The 25,082-nt window shown below is 38.5% G+C and overlaps 1 protein-coding gene across 4 annotated transcripts in view; it reads left to right on the forward strand.

The window, feature by feature from the left end:
• rnf130 (ring finger protein 130) overlaps window positions 1-25,082 on the forward strand; it is a 44,386-nt gene that overhangs the window by 7,714 nt on the left and 11,590 nt on the right. For all 4 annotated transcript variants that reach the window (XM_079480085.1, XM_079480083.1, XM_079480082.1 and 1 more), the window contains exons 3-6: window positions 6,901-7,095; window positions 14,812-15,062; window positions 17,158-17,229; window positions 22,025-22,107. In XM_079480085.1, the coding sequence (XP_079336211.1) occupies window positions 6,901-7,095; window positions 14,812-15,062; window positions 17,158-17,229; window positions 22,025-22,107 (601 nt within the window). The remainder of the gene's footprint in view (window positions 1-6,900; window positions 7,096-14,811; window positions 15,063-17,157; window positions 17,230-22,024; window positions 22,108-25,082) is intronic.

Consider the following 25,082-nt stretch of genomic DNA (forward strand, 5'->3'; position numbering starts at 1 on the left):
TGTGCTTTCCTTGGATTTCTTTTACATTTAAGAAATATCAGCATTTTCACGTTTCCACAGTGTCCACCTTTGGTCTCATCCATATAGCGTGTTTATTTTCTTTTTTTAAATGGAAAAATCATGCCTAGACTGATATTTTTATGTTGATTAGATTCTTATCAACAGGGGTTTAGTAAAAACAGATGGTTTGTACATTCTCTGAAAGTTTATTAGTCACATCCATGACACAAAATGTCACATTCATAATGTTGGAATTGCCCACATCGATATTGTAAATGTAGATTTTTGTTTGTTTTTGACAGCCCTTTAAACTACCCAATACTCAACCACAGCGTACCTGCATTTATGACGTGACAGTCGTAAGTACTGGCAGCTGTTTCCTTCTGCTGTGAGTTAAAAACCAGGTTGAGCAGTTAAAATCTGCTCTTCTCTGCTGTTTTCTCTATCTTCAAATCATTACATGTCCAAAAACTACGAAGCTTCAATTCCCACAAACTAAGCAGAACATTAAACACTGACTTTATACACCAAAACCTTTGAAAGCACCTTATGATCACTGCTCTAATTTAGTGTAAAACCTTAGCAGCGATGCATTTTATTATGCACACAGTTTTTTCAGGATTGACCTACATATCAGTCGAACAGGCTTTGCTGTTGTGGCGGTCTACTTTAGAGGAATCACTGTGTCTGTTTGAAAGCTTTATCCAGCTTTAAATGTGCACTGTCTTGTATAGAAATGATTAAAACGACTTATTTTAGATAATCTGAAAATCAGTCTGTGTGATACAGGGATGACGTCAGATACAGCAAAAGAGCTGCTCGCTTGCTGTTTAGCTATGCCACAGGGAGAGATATGAGATACCTCACAGAGATAAGCCGTATTTGGGACGTTTGTCTGGGTGTAAGGCAGGTGGCTGAATGAAAGTATTTTGTTGCTTCTTTTGATCTTATCTAGCATTCCTAAACTTGCAAATGCCTGTTACCATATCTCCCCTTTTTGCACACAAGGCCACATGTGGGGGGAAAAGCAACAAATTAAAACTGTTAGACGGCAGCTGCATTCTGCACATGCTTGGTTTTTATCATCTTTACCGTCTCGGGTCCTGTTTAAACCTGAAAATGATCAGTTTTAGACATTTTTAGCATCTAGTGTGAACACCAATGCTTTCCAGAGGAAAATCATGTTCTGTTATTACTTATTTATGTAATGTATTATATTAAAGGTCAAGTGAGTGAAATTTAGCGGCATCTAGCGGCGAGGTTGCAAATTGCCACCAACCGCTCACTCAACCCCTCCCCCCTCTTTCGAAAACACTAAGATGGCTGACAAAGGGCTAAGATGTCGTCATGTTTTCGCTTCTTTGCTGTAGGACATATAACGTATTTACAAAACACACTCTGTAGAGCAGTTTGTCCGTTTAGGGCTAATATAGAAATAAACATGGCCAATTCCGTGCTCGGTGTTTGTCGATAGAAATGTAGTGAAGATGACAAATGATGCAAATATTTGTGTAATTGGTATGTGTATTGAAGGCAATAGTAAAAAATAAATGTAGTAAAAATATTTAATTTTGTATTGGCCTACCGTACATTTTCACTTATAGAATGAAATGTAGGTATATAGGCCCATAACAATAAATGCTGATCTGTCCTCTTTACCCTCATCCTATGATGACACGCTGACATGTCCAAGATTCACGGTATCAATTTGTTTTATAAACTCCCCTTGATCAACTCTCATGCTCCAAATCTTTGGATTAGAACGAATGAAGACAGGGTTTCTAGGAAGCACATGTCCTACAGCGCTGCATTTCATTCAGCATAGACCATAATGCTCTGACTCCATTGTACAAGATCCCGATTTGATTTCGCAGACAATCTGTTCTCCTCCGCTAATGATTGGTAGAAATGAGCTAGTGCTCAACCAGCCTCTATACTGATGTCATAAGCTAAATGTGGGTCATTTGTTATGTTCAAAATGGCTAATAGTATTTCCATTTAAAGTGTGCTCTGATGGCGATGTTTATGTTCATCTAGTCTAGCTTGCTTTTCCAGTGCACAAAGGAGTTCTTCCTCATAACAGGATCTCTTTTGGATGACAACATTTAACTCATGTACTGCATTTAGTAATTGTTGTTTTCCTTTTAACTAGCTATCTATAATTTTAGTTTTTATAAGGTGAAGGGCATATGGTGGCCCCATGACTTCACAGTAACATTTAAATGTGTTGTTGTTTAGCTTGCTTCAATATGCAGTTTTGCATGTGCATTTAGTCAGTTTAAATGGTAGGGAAAAGGTGAAATTAAACTTGTTTGTCATCTGGCATTTGCCAATGTTTTGGAAGAACCAACAACAAATTGTCATGTTCAAATAATTTCCAGAGTGCGTGTTATGAAGAGCCAGACTGGAAATGAACTTTAACAAGGAAATCTGAGTCTGAACTTCACAGTTGATCCAACTGTTTAGATGACAGTCAAATTTCCTTCATGAAAATTCTCCACCAAAGCATTTTATTTTAGTAACATTAACATTTGTGTGCACATTACTGCAGTTTTGTCCAAAATTGATCACAAAGCCTCTGGGAAGAGCCTGAAGAAAGGATGCATCACAAAGGAGGAGAACAGGGGAAAGAGAGATTTTATAACACTAACACATAACAGTATTGGATTTGGTATGTGTCCTGAATAGCTTGTTCTTTGAACAATTGTAGCGATCCGAATATGATGGTTGCTTTAAAAGCCTGAAATTTTACTTCTCAACCAAAAGTAATTTGCTGGATTTAACCATTAGTGTATATGATGCTCAACTTCTGCAGACAGAGTTCAGATGTCAGGAAGTGTGATTTGACATTTGATCGTAGCTGTTAGTTGTATTACATGAACATTTTTATTTTCAATGTTTGTGTTTCACTTGCAAATTAAAAACAAGTCAGAATTACGTCAATATTATTTATGTTAAAAAGATATTGGCATAAACTAGATTTTTTTTACAGGAAAATGCGTATTGTGTTTTGTTCTGTTGCTAAAGACATTATTATTCCATGGTATGGTCAACATTTACTAAGTGGAATCGCCCAACTGTTTCTGATCAACTTTATAAAGCTCATGAGAGGTGCAGGGTAAGCCATTGGCAATGCTGATGATGTGTTGTCACCGACAGAAACAGAGTTTTATATTTTCCGTGAGATGGGCTTTAATACTCCTGCTGAGTATACAAACTTCACAGTTTGAATTTCAACGTAAAGCCAAAATATATTTTCTGCTTTATCACCCAGTTTTTTGAATGTCAATGAGTTGCATATTATGCAACATTATGTAACTCGGAAAAGATCAAATAGAAGACCAGATTTCACCAGCTTTCCTTATGAACCCAAATATGCCCCCTCAGCACTGATAACGCTGCAAAGTCAGAGATGTGCTATGCAATGGCAACCTTCACTTCAAAGGCCATTTTTGAATTAGCTGCAATTCATTAATAATGTTGAGTTAAAGGGCTAGTTAATCCCCAAAAAATTTATATTATTCAGCTCCATTATCATTTTAAACAACCATGACCTGCTTTATATTCTAACAAGTCGCTAAATCCTTTGTGTTCCATGAGGTTAATAGAGTAGCGCAGACATGACATATTTTTGTAGGCCAACCCGGAAGTTAGCTCCACACTGGTTCCCTCGACCACAAGCATATATGCATTTTTCCCATTTCCCATTACTTTTGGAAGATTGCAAAAGATAAGATCTGTGATTAACCAAGGTTCATGATACTTACAGGTTTTGATCAAGATAACCTTTACAAATTGCAGCAATAGTTGTTGAATACAATTGCCAGAAATAAAAGGCTGACATGAGGCTATAAACAGACTACAATATATGGTGGCTTCATATCAATGTCACCACCACCAAGCTTTATTAAAAACGTGTTTCCTGCTAAGTAATTACTCCGGAAACGATTCCGCATCCATGTGTTTAGAGTGTCCGTGTTGCATTATTTGTAAAATGTATATCTATGATGACATTTCACGGAAGCCAAAGGATGTAGTCACTTTTAGGAACTTTTTAGCAACCGCCATTTTTAAGACAGCATAAAGCTTTCATATATCATAAGCGGCTTAGAAGTGGTTTGTTTTTTGTCATAAATTAAAACGCGAAAATATTTTATGGTTTTGTCAACCACAAAACTGCCTTATTTCAGGCAATTTACCAAAAACCCTTAAAAAAAAACCATAGACTTTAAGCCGATGAAACCGGGAGTGCTAAAATTCAAACTGGCTTCTGGGATTTGCGTAAAAAACTATTGGTTAGAACAACATTTTTGGGTGGACTGTCTCTTTATAGAAACTGGAAGAAAACTGTCTGGATTCATATTCATATTAAAGTTGTTGGTCAGTTACATGAATCATTCATGGTGATACTAATATTATGTTGCTCAGAGGGCTTACGATATTAGCTTGTGGGACAACAATATTGGTTTTTGGTCTCCTTTTGCATTGCTTATACACCCTAGTACACACAAACACAAAAAACAACAACAGCAAATGGTTTTTGAGTGTGCACAATAATGAATTTTTGATTCTGCTTCATTTTGTGCTTGTGTTAGCTTACATGTGTGTGCTGCTCATAATGCCGAAGAGTCTTTCTGCTGCCTCCCTTATTGCATTTTGCTTAAAATGCACGTACATCTCCAGATGCCTTGAGGGAAGCTGGTGAGGTTGGCTGGGCAAGTGGGTTTGGTGCTGAAATAAGCAGACTCCCTTCCTTTTACCATTTAAAGACAATCAATTACCATGACCGGCTATGCCTCCCTGCGGGGGTTCCACCGCTCCCTGAGAGCATACCCTGCTGCTCCGACGTATGAGTCAGTGTTCCGAAGTGGCAGGGCATTAGTTTGCATAGCCCGCTCATCTGAATGCCTCTTTAATCTCTAGTGTTGACGGAGCAATCACAGAGAAATAAGGAGGCAGACAGCCCCCGCATAGTACATTGCTAATGTGTATCAGCATTCTTTCATTCTGCAGTTGTTTAGTTGAGTTTGGGTTTCATCAGAAATTCAAGCTAGAAGTATAAAAGGAGGCTGAGTGTCAGCATGACCTCCATCGATAAAAACATTTCACAGATTTAGTTTATTTTGGCTAGTTGTTGAAGCCAAGATTCCCTTGAGAAATGTTGATGGCTTGCTAATGGAATGTTGTTCATTATTTGGAAGTGGATGAAACAAGATGCTGCTTGTTTAAACAGAAAAATGAATAGCAATTGAACAATTAAAATGTGTTTTCCTGAGTGCATATTTGGATAAAAAGATCTCTTGGGGTCAGATCAGTTCACAAGTCTCGGAGGTCCAAGTCAAGTCTTAAGTCTTTGAGGTTGAGTCTAAGTCAAGTCTCAAGTCTTTGAGGTCGAGTCTAAGTCAGGTCTTAAGTCTCTGATGTGGAGTCCAAGTCACATCTCAAGTCTCTGTTCTATTTTTAGGAATAGTTTTCTCAGATAGTTATTGTCATTCACAATGTATGAAGCTAAATCAGCTTTGAAATATTACAACTTAATAACCTTACAGAATGTCTTGGGTTTTGAACCAGTGCTGATGCTGGTGCGATAGCCTGTGTCATATTCTTTTTACTAGGTCTTTGGGCCACATTTCCTGGTGCAAATGCAAAATAATTTAAACTTAAATAACTTGTTCAGTAGGGCGTATTCATTAAGTATATTCAACCAATGAAACATTCTGACAGGGCTCACACTCGAGCGCTAATGGCTTATGGCGTGCCTCGAACAGAGCTGCACTCTTAGCTTGAGACTGAATGAGAAATATATTTCAAAAAGACATATTACAGAAACTATTTTACAATTCTTCAATCAAACATACTTGCTTTGATCTTTAGCATGTCAGTCAATCGTTTATTGTACAATACAACTTACTTCATCACTTTGCTAATCGGTATAGGACTGCACAGGTTTCTTTTTGCTTACTTTATGTTGCATTTCATGTTATGCAGCAGCTCCCATTAGCAAATAAGTTAACATTGGCATATTTAATGTTCATGCTTGCCTTTGTAAGTTTCAGGGTGACTCGCTTGCAGTCGCGCTTCACGTTTGCAGCGTTTTACCGGCCATTGTGATGGAAAATAAGACGCTTTATAAACCTTGTGTAGACACAGAGTATATGTCGGTGCTTCTGCTTTACCCAAAGCCTTCTCTCTACCGCTTATATGATATAAGTAGCACATGCGCGCAAGCTGATGTCTGCCAGGTAGGAAAAGTATTTTTTCGTCTAGTTTTTATAAGTTGAATTTTTATTTAGTTATCGTCTCACTTTCGTCAGTGAAAACAACTCATTAACGAATAATTTTCTTAACAGTTTTCGTCAATACAATTAACACTGATTTAAAGTACAGGAGCTACCAAAGTAAGAATTGGCTATATTTTATTGGTTTATATAACTATAAAATACTTTTTGATGATGAAAACATGTCCTCCAGAATGATGCATCGCGAGTGTACATAATAATGCAGAATTTGTGTTTAGAGATTAATTGTTGTGACATTTGCTCCAGAACGTAATGGATTGGGAAATAATTGACAAATGTGGTGTATGTGGGGTAGTAAAGGAAGAATGTGAATTAATTGTTTTACCAAAAGATTTGTGTTTTTTACGAGTCTCATGAGTCACAAGTCCAAGTCAAGTCTTGAGTCAGCTGTCCACGAGTTCAAGTCAAGTTGCAAGTCTCTGTTTTGGCAACTTAAGTGCGACTCGAGTCCAAGTCACAGACTCGAGATTCCATCTCTGCTTGGGATTGCTTACTAATATTGATAAAAACATTTTTATCAATTAAGCTGGTGAGGAATAACATGGAGAAACCTGAACAGGCAATGAAGAAATGACCTGAACTCTTTTTCTATTCTTTGTAGCTGTGGATCTGCAAGGCTGCTGTCCATACACGCGGTTTGTAGTGCCTCCGAAAACCACACACTGGGTGGCCATAATGCAGAGAGGAAAGTGCACCTTCAAGGAGAAGATCCTGAAGGCGGCTGCATTCAATGCCTCAGCAGTTGTTATCTACAATAACGGCTCCAAAGAGGACACAGTCACCATGGCTCATGAAGGTAAGCTCCATAATCTCTGTTCTTATAAATAATAACACTGTATAAGGTTACTTGGATACTGCAGTTATTTAGATGCCGTATAATCTGTTAATACTCCCACTGATGGCTTAATCGGAATGCAAAGCCTTCAACACCATTGGGAAAAATTGGTCTTGTTGAGCTCTGTCCCAATTAATTTTTTATCCAAATGGAAGAGGTGGGGCAGGTTTGAAATAAAACATTGAAGAGCAGAAACATGACCATGTCAACCTTTAGATGTGTCTGCTTGAAAAGTCAGATTCAAAATTACCTTACATAAAAGGGAAGTGTACTGCAAGGCAACTCTACTTCACGAGAGAATCAAGCAAAGTTTGTCTGACGGGAATCACAAGCTACTTGCCATTATTGTAAGAGTAGAAAGACTCTTACATTCTACTCTATGATTTTTTCTACGTACATACAGCCCAATACATCTTTTTTATGATTTGATGTTGTAATGCTATTTGCTGTCTTGTGTCAGATTTTTATGCGGTGGGAGACATTATCTGGAAAAGATTAATTGCTGAAGGACTAAATAGGAAGCCCAAGAATGCGCACATTTTGTGCATGTAAGTGGAAGTGTGTATACGTCACTTACGCTAGAAGAGTTCTGTACACTGGAAATGAGACAGTCTGGGTGAAAATGTTGCTGTGCTAAGCTAAAATTTAACAAAAAAAGGATTTGGGGTAAAAGCAAAAGCTGACACAGTAGATTTCATGTCCATTACAGTCCATTAAATGTTGCAAAATTAACCACATAGATGAGGTAACCACACCAGGATGCATCAGGCTACACAAAATGCCTTATGGATTGTTAAAGGGTAACTCCATCCAAAAATTCTGTCATGAATTACTCACCCTTTAGTTGTTCCAAACATTTTGTTCGGTTTAACACAAAGAGAGATGGAGTACTGTTAGCAACCAACAGTTCTGAAGCACCATTGACTGCCATAGTAGGGGATTTATTTTAGTACATTTTGGCTCTGTTGAACACAAATTAAGATATTTTGAGGAATGTAGGAAAACAAACAGTTCTGGGGCACTTTTGATTACCATTAAAATGTTTCCTACTAAGTTTCCCTTTGATGATAAATTGTGCAAATGTTTAGAAAATATTCAGATTGTCATTTTACACTTTTTATTGATAATTTATAGAATTTGTTACATTTTATTGCATGGATGTTTTTGCAGATGATTTGATATTTTTTAAGTCTGGAAAGTCTCCAAGTCCATATCACAGTAGATATAGTCTGTCTAATATCATAGTTTGTCATAAGGGCTATAAATCTGCGACAGCAAACGATGTGACTGGGAAACAGGTTTGGTTTAAGGACATTCAGACATGGTGAAGGACATGGCCGCATGCTGGAACTGATCCACTAGAGCCATCACTGTTGCTCTGCAGGTGCACTGTCTACACACACACACACACACTTTTAGCTTGGCACACAGCCAAAGGTTAGGATGCTAGGCCGCATAGGATGCAACCTAACGTTGGCAAACTTCTCAAGAAGCGTGATAGGATGCATAAAGCAGATGGGGGGTTGGAGGGAGAGATGGTGAGTCACAGCAGCGCTATCAGAACGGGATCGATGAGATGCTTAAATATAGCAGAGTGCATGACTTATTCAAAGGGTCCTTTTCCCCTGCCACCTATGGGATTAAAACCTCTGTATGCCAGCGAGGTCATTGATCGTTCACCACATGAACAATTATGCAGCATGGCATCTGTTTCTCGTGTTTTTTTATTTACAGTACGAGAAAGTTTTCATGTGGGTTCCATGAGGAAGTTACACGTTTAGATCGCTGCATTAGATACATGCATGCATCTTGTACACACACAGGAAGTGAAGGGTATTTGTTAGTGTGTGGTTGGGTGTGTGACGAAGTGTGTTCTCAACCCAGAAAGATGCAAGCAAAACTGAGACGTGGGCTATGTGAGTGAAGAGCTTAAGTGTAATGTTATCAACGTCACAGTTCTTTTTTCACATTATTATGCAGCAATGACTGTAAATAACTGTGAAAAGGTCATTTGTTTCTTGGTTCTGCCAAAAAGCACAGACACTGGGGCTATGAGATGCTGGCGAACAATTTTTATCTATTTGAGCATCCCCCAAACAGGATAAATGGCCAATATTGGGAGGAGGGTGATTGGAAATCCTGTCTGAAGATGGTCATTATTTTGCATGTTATTTGGGCTTTCGTATGTAGAAAGACATGCAATTATCACAGTTATCCTACTGTAATTTTACAAAAGTAATTTCGTTTGTGCATCAATGCTTTGCATGTTACTTTCACCTGCTAGCAGAGTCTGTAGATGTAGGTCACGCGCGCTGTCTGATTTGACAGTCACAGCTGGATATTTTACAGTAACTCAAAGAACTCTCGCTTTTAAAATAGCATCAACACCAGCTACAAATGTTCTGTTCTTAAGCGATAAGTGATTATGACATCAGATATGTTTTCAAATCAATCAAAGGTAGAGCACATCTAACATTCAGAATGTCAATACACACACGCTGTCTGTAGGGTCGAGTCACCTTTGCTATCATGTGCTGATGTAAGACCACCTTTGAGGGAGTTTCCCCTTTAACACGGATCAATGTTTGCATAAATTAACATTTGCTTGAGGAACATTCACAATGAATTAAAGAGATTTTTATTGCCATTATAAGGTTAAACTGCTTTAAGTTCAGCAGTTATAAATGCATTTATTTACATTTGCATCCTAATCTTTGGACAACTTTGGAAAAAAGTTGTTCCCTATGTGGATTGTTTGAACTTGTTTGAAAATTTTATGGAATATAAAATGACTTAATTATATTAAATATAATATTACATTTGAACAAACTTCTGAAGTTCAATATCGGTACGGATAGCTCAGCCTCCCACCCGATCAAACTCAGATGAGCTGTTTTCTATAAGGGCCACCTTGTCTTGGCATGCAGTGGGTTTAATGGAAGTGAGTTATGTATAATGTATATAATGACAAACGCATGTTGGTTTTCTCGCGGTGATGGTTGCGCCGTCATCAGTCACTGCTGGAGCAAATTGTTCCTGTCCTGTTCTTGCCATCATCTTTACTGCTGACAAACTGCCTTCTGAGCCAGGCAGCACGGCGAATGCCTCTTGTTCACACCTGCGCATACACACAAAGCTCACGTACGCCAGGGCGGATCCATATAAACTCACAGCGGCACGTAGACGGCATAATCACACTTGTGTAAATGCATGAATAAACATGATGTCTGACACACAAGACACCAGTGGTGTTCACAATGACATTCTCTGACATTTTCGAACTCTTTGCGAACACTCTTTGTGCCCATGCGACATTCAGGAGTTGGCTGTAAGATTCGGGGGATGTCTGGTAACCACTTGCCGCATCAAGAGAAACGCTTGACATATGTGGAGTTTAATCCACTGCATTAACTGTAACTACTTAACACAGAGTTTTGATCGATGACGGATGTATTTAATATTAAGAGTAACTCGGTTATGAAAATGTATTACAGTGGATAGAAGAGGATGGCTTATGAGTTTTTCAGTGGCTGATATACAGAAAGCAAGTTGCAATTTCGTATGTATAAAGTTGGTCTGCTTATCTTAAAATGGCCAAATATCAATATGTAGCTAGTCAAAAGTGATAGATGTGAGCACCACAGCTCAACATGTCAAGAGCGTGCGCACTAACCATTAGCAGTAGTATTATTATAGTTGTCAAACTGTGCCAAGCTTTCAGGAATTAGAAGAATTGCTTCTCAACGCTTCATATTTCTTTTTTTACATGCTTTAAGTAACAGCAGCTCCATGTTGCACCCTTCATTGGGTCTTTTATAACCTGTCTCTTGTGATTCTTTCACAGCCTTGCCGCGCTATTAGCTGTTACAAAGCTGTGAAAGTAAATCCGCGACCTTGCAGACCCCAGCAGTGTCGAGCCTAAGTAGCAGTCAATTTAATGTTCCATTATTCCATCTCAGTGGTACATCAAAGAACTTTACCTTAAAGAGGAGATGTTACAGTCTGTTAAGTCGTGTTATGTGATGTTATAAGACACAAGCACAGAGCGATAAGTAATAATATGTCTCAGGTTTGGCTGCATACAATTGGAATTGTAATACGAGATACAGTTTGACACAATCTTTCAAAATATTTATTTTTGTGTTAAACATGAAAATACCTACTGTAACGTCGAATATATTTCTAGATGTGTTGTGGCCATTGAAGTCCAGTGTCTCTTGAATTTTAACAAAATGAAACCTCGGGAGTGACATAAAGTCATCCAAAAGCAATTTGAAAGACTGAGAGCATGACAGGACACCAGATAACAGATACAAATCGAGGTTATACTTCTTTGTTTTAAATTTTGATTTAAGTTTGTATTGTTTAAAAGTAAATGAAACTTTCTTTGCAGTATTTGAGGTCTGAAAGCATTATGACCTATTATGACCTGTTTCTCCAGTTTTCATATTATGCAAATAATGCAAATAGAACCCTGTTAGTAGTCACAATGTTAAACTAAAATCTAAATTTGACCTAAACACATATAAATAGTAAATTCAGAAAATAATGTTGAAATGTTATTTTCATTTTTTTCCACGGTTATATCCTGTTCATCCTGTTTATGCGGTGGTGATGTTACATTACCCTACTGTCATACCGATTCACCTTTCCATGAATGTTATTTTGACCAGATGAAAAGTTCAGCACCAGAATTCATAGCTGCTTTTGTTTTCTTTTATATAAAGCACCGCAGCAGCCAAATATGGTGAGATTGGATCACTGGCTTGGCCGGATCTGCAATAGGTTTCCATCTATGCAGTTCCAACATTATTACAAACCCTAAGGGCCTGTATTATATCAGTGTCTGGGCCACAGCCTAAGCTCTAGATCTGTGTGTCAGGGCATTGTGTACAAAGTGCATGACCATGTTTGTGTGCGACTGCTTGGTGGGGGATGGAAGTGTCTGTTCTCGTTTTGGGTTGCCATGCTTTCTGTGACATTTGTGTGAATGTTTAATTAGTCAGATAGGGAGCACTGGATTGGACAAGATTAATGCTTCTGTATTATGAGATGATGTAATTAATTGCTAAATAAAAGCAAAATATAGATGGATCTGTGTCTGAGTAAGTTTGGGGTTTAATATCTCTTTCTAGAAAAATCCATTTACTAAAGTAGATTTTCCAACTGGCCTGTGAAGCACTTTGAGCTGCATGTTATTAGGTTGCCTTGCATACTAATATTGTACAATGTTTATGTCCTAAAAAGAGACATAAACAGAAGAACAGTTTTTTATTTTGTGTGGTTGAACACAATGAGAGATATTTGGAAGAATGTAAGCAATTGAAATGTCTGGGGCACCATTGCCTGCTATTGTATATTGTATGTTTGCCTGTTGAACACAAAATAATATATTTTGATACAAATTATTTTTTAAATGGCTGTCGATGGTGCCTCAGAAATCTCAGTTGCTAACATTTTGCTAAATATCTTTCTTTGTGTTCAACAGAACAAATACATTTATACAGGTTTGGAATAGGGCTGCACGTTTTGAGGAAAATGTCACATTAAAAAAAAAATTGCGATGTGCCATTGCGATTACGATAAACTGGGTATAATGAGTCAACTTGGTTGATATCTAGGAAAATGCACAGACAGATAAGGGAAAATGCTGAAATTTTTATTTCTCAATTGAGATATTGTCATGATCCTGCCTCTCCTTGTCTTGGTTTTCGAGTCTTGTGGCAGGATCATGTCAGTCCCATGTGTTTTGTGTGGAGAAAGAGCATTGTTTTGGTTTGTCACGCCATGCTCTCTCTCTCCGGTGTTGCATCCTTTAGCCCCGCCCCCTTTTTTCCCTGTTAGCGGCCATTAGTGTTAGTCTTGTCACCAGCCCTGGTCCATCTTTCCCTTAGTGTTTCATTCCCCTCACCTGCCTCGTGCAATCCTCCTGTTAGGGCCCTCCAGCCGGTGTCTCAGCCGGCTCTCCAACCTACAGTCCAGTCGGACTTGCCCCAGCCTTTCCCTTCCCCTTCTAGTTCCTCCCACTCCAAGAAAGGTATCCCTACCATGCCCAGGCCTTCCTACCCCACCCCTCTGCCCAGCTCTAGGAAGCAGGGTACTGTCCCTCCTAAGTCCCCACCCAGTTATAGTGTTCCCAAGTTTGTCCCACCCATTCTACCTCCCCCCTTCCCATTAATGTTTATTTTATTGTCCAACCCCAATCCCTTTCTAGTCATGTCAGCCCTGCCCCTAGTGTGTTCCGTTCTGTGTTTATGGTGTCTGTCCTCCTGTCTGTCAGTCTTGTCATGTTTAGTGTGATTTTGAAGAACTCCTGGAGGAGTTCTTTAAGGCGGGGGCTCTGTCATGATCCTGCCTCTCCTTGTCTTGGTTTTCGAGTCTTGTGGCAGGATCATGTCAGTCCCATGTGTTTTGTGTGGAGAAAGAGCATTGTTTTGGTTTGTCATGCCATGCTCTCTCTCCGGTGTCGTGTCCTTTAGCCCCGCCCCCTTGTTTCCCTGTGAGCGGCCCATTAGTGTTAGTCTTGTCACCAGCCCTGGTCCATCTTTCCCTTAGTGTTTCATTCCCCTCACCTGCCTCGTGCAATCCTCCTGTTAGCTTTCCTTTGGTGTTTCATTCTTGTCACCTGCCGCCACTCTCCCTGTGTCATGAGTCCTCGTCAGTGTTTCCCTTTATCAAGCCCCAGTTTCCCTCTGTCTCTTGTCGGTTCATTTTGCACATTTACTGATCCTAGTCTGTCTTTTGCTACCCTGCCTCGTTTTGGATTACCCTGTTTCCTGGACTCAAGTTTGTGGACTTAGTTTATTTATTATTCTTATTACCTCGTTTGTTTTGTCCCCCTTGTGGGAAGTTTTAGTTTTTATTTGTGTCTTGTTTTTGTTCATGTTTTCCCCATCGAGGGTCTTTGTTTAAATAAAGTTTTATTATTTAGCAAACTGCTGCCTGCGCTTGGGTTCTGTCCATACCTCATAACAGATATACAGTTCAAACTAGCAACAAGAACTAGAATTGCACAGTTTTCAAATTAAAATAAAATGTTATAAAATTTAACAACAGTAACATCTTTGCATTACTAAATTAAATTAAATTAACTTAAAAATATATATAGTCTCAACAGTGCAGGCAAATTAAACAAATAGAACATAAATATGGATGTACACATTTTTAGGAAAATAATTCCAACAAATAGACATGTAAGCAGATTGTAACATTTACTTGTAACTCTTTTGAAAAAAAACTGCATACATAAATGTGTGGTTCACTCTGTAAAACCTAAACCTCTGTAATTTTTGTTGATACTTTAAATTGTTGTTACTCAACCAACTGATTGAATCCTCCTTTTAAAACATTCTATTTAGTACTTTATTTACAACTTTAGTCTGGCAAATTCTGCACAGTACCTCTCTCTGCTCAGTGTCTGATATCCTGAAACCAATATATCGGCAAATAACAGAGGTAGCATTTTATTTGGGCACTAGTTCAGTGTCTGCCTGCTCTGCATCCATTTCTCCCCTGTCTCCACACTACGCCCTGCAAGTCACCTGACCAAGTACACGCGCCTTGTCACGTCCACGAATGCACGTAATTTACTCGCAACATTTTGCCGTCATGTAATCGCATAGCCTAATCAAACCTTTAATCCCACTAATGTCACATTACCTCCTCCTCTCTCCACAGGCACCGGGGACATTGTGGCGGTGATGATCACTGAGTCTTTTGGAAAGGAGATTCTGGGCTTCCTGGAGAAGAACCAGACGGTGCTGGTGTCAGTGATGGTGGGGTCACGAGGTCCATCCAAGAACATCAATCGTGGATCCTTGGTGTTTGTCTCCATCTCCTTCATCGTACTGATGATTATTTCCTCTGCGTGGCTCATCTTTTACTTCATCCAAAAGATCAGAGACACCAGCGCTCGAGACCGCAGTCAGGTGTTACGCAACTCACGCACACAAACCCTTACCACTTTAGCTTTTGGAGTTCCTCTGCAGTTCCTTTGAATACACACATACCCACAAATGCACTAGCATCCTGCAAATTGCAGCTTGCATCAGAACTTTGTCAGGTTTTTCTAACAAAGACGTCCCTGGAATTTGGCTGGTTTATCTGACCTTCAAGAACTTCCTGTGTGTCCAAAGATGCGAGGGAGTAAACGGCCCAGCCTTCCCAGCTCATGAAATCTTAATGTAGTTTTTTTTGTGTGTGTGTGTGTGTGTGTGTGTGTGTGCCTGCTTTAGCGTCTGGTTACACACACTCATGCACACACACAGACATTATTTCCCTGTGGCATTGATGTCTATCTGCCCTTTGTCTTTTAACAGACTTTGAATTAAATATTGACGTTCTGGACTATAATCGTAAGGCTGTAGTAACAGCTACTGGTATGTGCTTTTTAAAGCGATGTTATTGGTAAAGTCTGAATCAGAATCTCACGTTTGCATTTACCTTGGTAACAAGGGATAGTTCACCCCAAAATAAAAATTCGGTCATCATTTACTCACCCTTGAGTTGTTCCGAATCTGTATACATGTCTTTGTTGAACACAGAGAAAGATATTTGGAAGAATGCTTATAACTAAACCTACCATAGTAGGAAAAATGACAATGGTAGTCAAAAGATACATTCATTACATTCTTCAAAATATCTTTATTGTTCAACAGAAAGAAGAAACTTATAAAAAAAGAAAATTCTACTGTGTTAGTCAATGAAGCCCAATAACTGTTAGGTTATAAGCATTCTTCAAAATATCTTTCTCTGTGTTCATCAGAACAAAGATATTTATACAGATTTGAAGGATAAGTAAATTAACTTTAATATTTGGGTGAATTGTTCCTTTAAAATCTGGTTAACATGTAACAGCAGACACAATATAATGAATGAACCTACAATCTACAGTGTGTTCAATGTGGGATGAAGAAAAGCTGTGAAAGCATGTAAACACTTTTAGAATCCCTTTGCATATCCGACTCATTGTATAGGATAACACACACATTAAAAACACATTAAAATGCATGGTTTAAAATATAATTGAAACCTGAAAATAAACACAGAAAAATATTGTTGTAAAATAGGGAGTATTTAAGATTCTGCACATTTCTAGGACACTAAACAAATGCAAGCAAATTTATGCTGCCAACCGTGTTAAGTTCTGTTTACTAAAGGTCAAATGTCTTTGCCTGCATTGAGGCACACAAGATGGTCTATTGGCACGTTGTCAAATCATTCTAAGATAACTTGAATCATCAGGTTCGACATGTCTATGCCAGCTCATTTGGGCATGCCAAATATTCACTCAGATTTCACTTCTATCCTGACTTTGAAACCCCACTGTACATACACATACTTGAAGCTAACTCTTGAAGTACGCTTGAAGCCAACTCTGTTTACTACAGGTTAACACCAGATCCCTGTGCACAGTCGTTAGTGTTTTAGGATTTTAATAAAGAAGACATTATTTGCATGATTTATTGTCCTTTTTACTTGTGAAGACCATTCTCACGAGTCAGTTTTAAAAGGTTTTGAGAGGACATTTTGAGGCCTTTACAAACACACTCAAACAAGTACATGCACGTACACACTTTCGCTAATGCAAATCCTCTGGCCCCTGTTGGCCCTTTGGCTTTTTTCTTCAGACTGCCGGCAGTAAATCAGTTTGCTGTTTATTAAGCAATAAACGGGCAGCATGAAGACAGGGGACATCTTATAACAAACCTATACACACACATAGACAATGAACGGCTCATCACAGACTGCACTCAGAGTATTTATTTATGGCCTTCTCTGTTAGTCTTTTATTGACTCTGTCTCATTTGCCTTATATAATCCCGATAAACATTCTGTTTGCTGTATGCTTTTTTTACCATTACAGCTGCGGCACTATTATCAGTGATGTTTTCCCTGTTGTCTAGTTCCTGATTTGTGATTTTCCCACTTTGTTCAGTCATTTTAATTTTCTGTTTCATTAAATCAAGCCGCAAATCTAAAATTTTGTGAATTGCTTTCCCCTTTCGTCTTTTGTTACTATAGCGACGGCTGGGAGATGCTGCCAAAAAGGCCATTAGCAAGCTGACTACCAGGACAGTAAAAAGAGGGGACAAGGTAAGGCTGACGTCATGGCTTGTTTACTTTTTCTGTAATGATCGGTGATATAGTAAGCAGCAGGGTTACCTCTTATACTCTTATTAATTTCTTCATTCATAATGCATCTGTACTCGGAGCACGACTGCCTTTTGCATCATGCTTTTATAACAGCGTACTATTTCAATTACAAAGTTATCAGCTATGAAAAGAAATCCAACAATATACAATAATGACTGATGCTGCAATTAGAAATACCATAAAGACACGCCTAACCATAAAGACACAAAGTCTTCGATTTCTTTCTGATTCCAAACAAACATAACCATTCTAAACAATCATACTTTGTGTACTACACCAAAAAGGTGAAGGGGGTGGAGCCATGCCAGTCAGTGCATATCATAGCCCAGTCAAGGTCAGCTCGCATCAGCCATGAATAAAACATCACTGGCCTTAGAGGAGTGCTGCAAGTAATTGAAACCTTTCATCTAAGGGAAGTCATGCCGAGCGGATATAATCTGCGCCCTTTCATAATTACCCAGCCCATTTTAAAGTTGGATAATATCGTCTTGTTTGATCAGGTACGGTGCGTTCACCTGCACCGAAGCATCCTTCATACACCCTTAAGCTTCATCGCCGTAGCCTCTCAGCCTCTGAGTATTGGCCTCGGTCCCTCTGCAGGGACGGGCTGGACCACAGTCGATGACTCTCGTGCTGAAAGGGGCCCATTAGAAACCGTACACCGCTCACCAAAACCTGACCTTGACCATGCAGAGTAGACTGGACACTGCCAGGTGATGGAAATAGCATCGAGAGTAGAGAAGGTACTTCCAGGAAGAACGGGGGCAGGGTGTGATATAAAACCTAGGAGGGGTTTTTGTCACATTCTAAATGGCTTCACGCAGTGGGCGGTCTGCTTATAGCTGACTGAATGATGTGCTGCCTGCAAGTGGAGATATAAGTATGAGCATAATGTACGGTTGGTGTACAGCTTGTGATTTTGATAACCGACTTTACATTATCCTGGGCCATAAATAAATACATGGGCATGGAATATTACTTGTAGATTTGTTTAGATTTTATTGCCAAAACTGTTAGAATATTATAACATTAAAGGTAATGTGTGTAAGGTTTTGGAGGATCTATAGACAGAAATGCAATATAATATATATATATATATATATATATATGTCTTCAGAGGTGTATCCATCTTATTTTTGACGTAAATGTGGGCGCCGCTATCTTTGACCTGTTTGTGTTTAGACTTCTGGTGAGCCACTATAGCTAATGGCAGTCGTATTGCGAGTGAGTCCAGTGTGCTGTTTTACTGGCAAGTTAATATTTATTATGGAACCCAAAAGGTACAAGCTTAATGCATGCAGTTAGAGGTTGCCATAATAGCCGGTACAAACGCATACAAATTTCTACAAAACATTTGTTTTAACCTTAATACATGCACCAGAGCTGAATCTGGATGTCACGCATCCTATGTTTTGCGTACATTTTTCACTATTTAAGCCTATTTGATGTCCTTTCTCCTGGACAATTTACCTTCTTGACTACAATAACTAATAAACATCGTTCAAAGGCAGGCATTTATGGCGAGAGTGACACTAAATGTAGAAAAACATCATTATTATGTATCATAGATTATATGTAAACAAAACATATTTAGCACAACTAAATAAACAGTATGCAAATAGTGGTATAATGGGTATAATAAGATTAGTTGCAGTTAAAGTGTACAGTAGCTGTTTTTTATATGTATTTAGAAGTTTAAAACTTAACTGACTAAAGCAAACACTGACTAAATTAACAGTTACAGGACATCACATTTTCATTAATTTGGCATCACATTTACATTTTGTGAAGACGCTAAACAGTTTACCAGGCCATGTTGCAATGTAGTTGTGATGGATGCTCCAGCTCGGTGGAGACCTGCGATACAAGAGCAACCAGCCGTCTCCATTCTTCTGTTATTAGTTGTAAGGATCCAGTGGATTCACATCTGCTTTTAAAAACAAGAATTCGTGCTCTATGTCGTGTACAAATTTCGATCGACTTTCCCACTGTGCATCTAAGTTAATGGTAACTTAATTTACATCTCTGTGCTTTTATAGTTGTGCATCGAAGACCCGTCAAATCCGAGAGAAAATACGAAATGATTGAATATATCTTTATATGATACATCGCAGGTATGAAAAATATTCATCAGAGCTGTTTTTAATAGTGTTATGAGCGTGCTATCTCGACACCACTTCCATTTTCTTCCACCGGCCGGCCATTAAAACAGAAGTCTCGTGACAAAAAGAAGGTACATCACATTGTTTACTTCCACGTTCAAAAATAAGGTGGATAAATGAAGTGTAAAGTTTTTATTACCCTAGAATGAGCTATTTCTATCTACATACCCTTAAGTGGAATTTGTCATGTTTTTTTCTACGATAGTCCTAAACGGACAATCTGCTCTACAGAATGCATTTCGCTAATACATTATCTCCTTCGGCAAAGCGGAAATGTGACATCTTAGTGCTGTGAGAGCCGCTGTAGTGTTTTGAAAGGGAGAGATGGAGTGGGCCGTTGGTTGCAATACATACCTGACCACTAGAAGCTGCTAAATATCATACACTGGACCTTTAGTGTATATTTTCAATCCAAAGGATTAGTTACTTTACATGTTTAGAGACAGTGTTGCTATACAACTGCTAAAACTGATAAGTGGTAACACAGGGTTAAGCAGGTGCTATGAGTTTGCATTGACCTTACAAATAATTTACTAACAAATATATGAATATAAAAATGCCTAAATAGTGACATACTGTATATAAAGAAATATTCACCAATGAATACAAAATTTCATGTTTGTCTTCACATCTTGAACTTGGCTAAAACACGATTGGAAATGTTTTGTCTGAAGGGCCCGGTTTCACAGACAAGGCTTAGCTAAAGCCAGGTCTATGCCTTCGTAGAATTAGGTTATTTAAGTCGCTTTTATTAAAATATGTTAGATTAGAATATTACTGGTGTGCATCTTGACACAAAACAACGGCAATGACATATTTTAAGATATTTCAGGGCAATTTATTTCCAGTTAAGACAGCTCAAACTCACATTTTAGTCTAGGACTAGTCTTAAGCCTCATCTGAGAAATCGGTCATTTATGTTATAATTGTGTCCAATAATTTACTCATGTAGCAAGTATCTGTGTAATAAGTGGAATAATACATCCAACCGGTTGTTATTGCAAAATGAACTCTCTTCAGTGTGAAACAATACCGATCATTCTGCCACATAAACTGGCTAGTTGTATCCCTCAACAAGACAAGGACATATACACTGATGCTGGAGGATTTGTAGGAATCACTTTAAACATTTTTATGAAATGGTTGAAAATAAAGATGATAGTCACTAGTCACCCCTACCAGTAGGCAAGATTTCCTCTGCGGTGCCGAGATTTGATTCAGCCTGACCTCAGAGGTCACTCGAGTGACAGATGAGCTGAAAGCAGAGCCACAGAGACATCTTTGACACATTGTATCTAGTAAATCTCCTGAAGGATGACTCTCTCGCTCAGTCACCCGTGCACTAAATACACTGTGAAAAAGCAGCTTCCCAAAGTTGGGGGAGTTCAAGAGTTTATTAAACTCTCTATCACTGACTGAACCTGGACTATAAATAGAAATAAAACAGAGAATATTTGAGATCTATGTATTTTATGTATATTATTTGACACAAAATACAGATAGTATGTTTGGAATGGCATGCTACTTTACTAGTCATAGGCAGTGTGACATTCTTTGTATGTATACAGCCAGATCACACTGCTTTTATTTCCCCAAAACATGAGTCTATGATAATCCTTTTATGATCGTTTACAGTAAATCGCAGTTAGTTTGTCATGTTTTACTACATCCTTAGCGGTTCGATTTCACATTAGTTGAATCACTTTAAAGTCATCTGTTTGGAGAATTTAGTTGACTATGTAGTTTCTAAGCAAGCACACAGGCTTTTTAACTGAAGCGTAAATGGTGCACTTGAGAATAGCCGGATGAGATGAATAGAAGGGCGAGGTCAAAAGATCAAATCAATATGGATGGAGTGAATGCAGGTGTTCAAGGCAATTCACAGCATTAAAAGAGAAAGTCACACCTGCTTTATTACCTTTTTCTCACAGATATGTGCCATAAGGCCAGCATTCATATTTTATAAGAAATATATTGTCAAGAAGACAATGAGCATCCAGGACTCCTAAAGGGAGTCCATTATGTTTATTATGTTAATACTGTGAGATGAATTTGGGAATTTGTCAGTTATTGTGAAATACCTTCAATTTGATAGAATTTTGCTATTCATAGTTTATTAAAGTGATAGTTCACCCAAAAAATTAAAATTCTGTCATCATTTAGCCTACTGACCCTCTTGTCATTTCAAACCTTTATGACTTTCTTTCTTCTGCACAACACAAAAGAAGATATTTTGAAGAACGTTGAACAGTGATGGCACTCATTCACTTGCATTGGTTTTGTGTCTGCACAATGAAAGTCAATGGGTGCCGCCGCTGTTTGGTTACCAACTTTCTCAATATCTTCTTTTGGGTCTGCAGAAGAAAGAAAGGCATACAGGTGTGAAATGACAAGAGTAAATGATGACAGAAGTTTCATTTTGGTTAAACTATTCCTTTTATTATGAATTCCGAAGGTGTGGCCTAATGATGCTCTTTTTTGCTTTCATTTGGGTCTTTTAGCTACAAATAATAATGTTGCATAAACTGTTTGAAAGCCTCGACTTTATTTTTTGTCTTGTTCATGTTTTGCAGGAAACAGAACCAGATTTCAATCATTGTGCAGTGTGCATTGAAGGTTACCAGCTAAATGATGTGGTCCGCATCTTACCGTGCAAGTAAGTTTATGTGTTTGCTAGTCAATGTGTTTGGCCTTTTCCATGAACATAGTACACATTGTGTGCCATTTCATTTTAAACCGATATATATAAATGTTTTTTTATAGAAAGGATTAATGTGTAGTCAGACGTTCATAGAAAATTAATAGTCAATAAAACAGCCTTAATTACATTTTCTTTGACCTCTTAAGGTTGGCGATCAATTTGTTTTGGAGGCATCCGACTGGATTATGACCTTTATCACCCTGAATTGATTTCAATTTAACTTTTACTCCTCCATGAAATGTACCACCTGTAACATAGTTAGCATAGCAGAAAATATAGGGCAATTATCCACAAGCCATAATTTATAAACCATAAGCAAGGATTTATTTAGCATTGCCCGGTGCAGTCTGTTTCCCACCTCGAGTTTGACATAAATGGTCGAAGGACATTTGTAGAGAGTGAGAGAGAAAGATCCGAGGTCACGTGCTGTTGTGACTTTGTTGCGGAAATATGGCACTGCTGTGACTGTGATTCACAGGCCCTGTCAGACCGGCCCTGCTTATTTTTAGAAGCGTCATCTTCCAGTGACCTCTCGGCAGCCGACACAAAAACGTACGCACATTTTTACTTACATACACAGACACGCTATTCACACACAATACAGTGAAGGGACGAGACATATGTACACAAGCAAATACATAAACATGCCCTTACCGACAGCTTCCGACACCATCTGCTGGGTCTGAGCCGGTCACACAGCTGGAAGTCTGGCCGGTAATTCTGCGGATCATCTTACAGCAAACACACAATCTAAAACGCATATGCCCCACATTAGTTTGGATTGTTGTTGTAGCCTCCTCCATAAATTGGTCCTAATTACATTTTGTACAAAACAATATTATTTCAGGTATCTTTTTATTTTTTAAGACTGCTTTTTCATAATTATCACGTCGAGTTTACTTAGATGTTAATTCATACAGTAACTATTCAGATGAACTGTTGAATTATTTTTGACCGATTCAATAAATTAACTGGTTCATTTCTTCTTAAATCAAACTTGGCTTTGCATGCATGACAATACTGTACCATAGGAAGCCATGTTGCCTTTATTTCACATTGCCCTTGTTTTAATCACATTACCTTTAAATCACCCTGCAAACTTACAATTTGGGTAAAAAATTATTTATCTTGCTGTAGTGCTGCTCAATAGTATTGCCGGAAAGATTTTTGCTCACGTTACAACCACATTTACACTAAAGATTGACAATATACAGTCATATAGCATGGTTCACATAAGTATATTATTGTGTAGCCTTATCTCATGCAGTATCTGTTAATTCTGCATTAAATCTACCGTTTCACAGCAATAACATTATTTTTGTCATCCTTATTGCACAAAGACCCACCCGCCCACACCTCTCTCCCTCTTTCTTTCTCTATGTAGACTGTACTGTACGGTAGCAGTACAACGGTAATCCTGAGGCTGGTTAATTGCATTGTTCTCTCTGGTTCTCTATGTACGGCTGAATCACTCCCTAACTCCTGTTAGATCAAATAACACTCTCATAAGCCAGTTCCTGCTACTGGCATGCAGCAGCTCACCCCTCTGAAGCTCTTAGTCATGATGACAGCCTCAATCTTACCATGCATGAACGTTCTGTGGCTTTCATTGTTAGTTCTGGCATTTCTGTTGGTTTTGGGGTAATCTGCACGCTAGTGTACTCTAAACTATGATGAAGCAATTTAGCAGAAGCGGGAATATTTACACCTCTTCTCTTTTGGGGAATGAGATCCCTCAGAATATTGACGACTCGTGTTGCACTCAGGGGTGTGTCCAGTGTTTTTTTTGTTTGTCTGAAAAAAGTGACGCTCACTTTAAGCCATTCGCTTGTATGAAAATTGGAAATACACCAACACAGGAAATAAAAAGCCTGCTCTGTTAGTGATTTTATGAGGTCATTCAGATACCAGTGTAACCCGATGTACACTATACAATAGTCATACAATATGTATGAATACTCAGCAAGGAATATTCAAAGCTTGTTTAGTTCTGAAGCGACATGGAATTCGGTAGACAGAAGGGAGTAAATTTGTACTGCATGAATGTGAATGACAGAACATAGAAAATGATGCATATGAAAAAAGATCAGCTGTAGGGTGGGACTTTATTTAGTCTTCAGTAAGTTTATGTTAAATGGGTCTTGATATTGTTAGCAGAAATAGCCGATTTTGAAGAACGGTTATGGATGGCGGGAATTCTGGCAGGACCTTCTTTTTTATTGGCCAATGGCAGGTGAGAAAGTGTTAATAAAATGTACTTGTGGTTTTGTTTTGGTGATGGTAAATGTGCACAAAAGACGCACTTTAAACAGGGTCATATTAAAGGTCCAATAGGATCTATTGACAGAAATGCAATATAATATACATAACTATGTCTTTAGAGGCTTACTTAATGAAGCGTAATGTTTGTATTACCTTAGAATGATCTATTTCTATCTACATACACCACTGGTCCCCTTACATGGAATCTGCCATGTTGTTTCTACAGTAGCCCTAAACGGACAAACTGCAATACAAAGCGTGTTTCATTACAATATCTCATTGGGCATAGAAGCTAAAGTGTGACGACATCTTTGTTCTGTGTAAGCAACCGTAGTGCTTCGAGAGGGAAGGGTGGAGTAAGCCATTGGTTGCAATTCACAACCTCCATGCTATATTCCGCAAAATTTCGTACACTAGATGTTGGCTTCATGCTCTCTTTGCCAGAACGTATGTAAGCATGTGATACATACTGTACATCAGAATCCTAACTTTAACATGTCCTTATCTCATTGCTGTATACCCCATAAGTACCTGTGCTCTCTAAGCATGAGAGGCTCCCCAGCCACAATCAATAACTCATAGCATAAGTAATGGTAGCGCACTTGACCCAGCGTTCACCATTCAATTTACGTCCCAGCGCATTATCTTCCCTGTTTCTCCTATACCTT

Source organism: Barbatula barbatula (genome assembly GCF_947034865.1).
Source record: "Barbatula barbatula genome assembly, chromosome: 18".
NCBI lineage: Eukaryota > Metazoa > Chordata > Actinopteri > Cypriniformes > Nemacheilidae > Barbatula > Barbatula barbatula.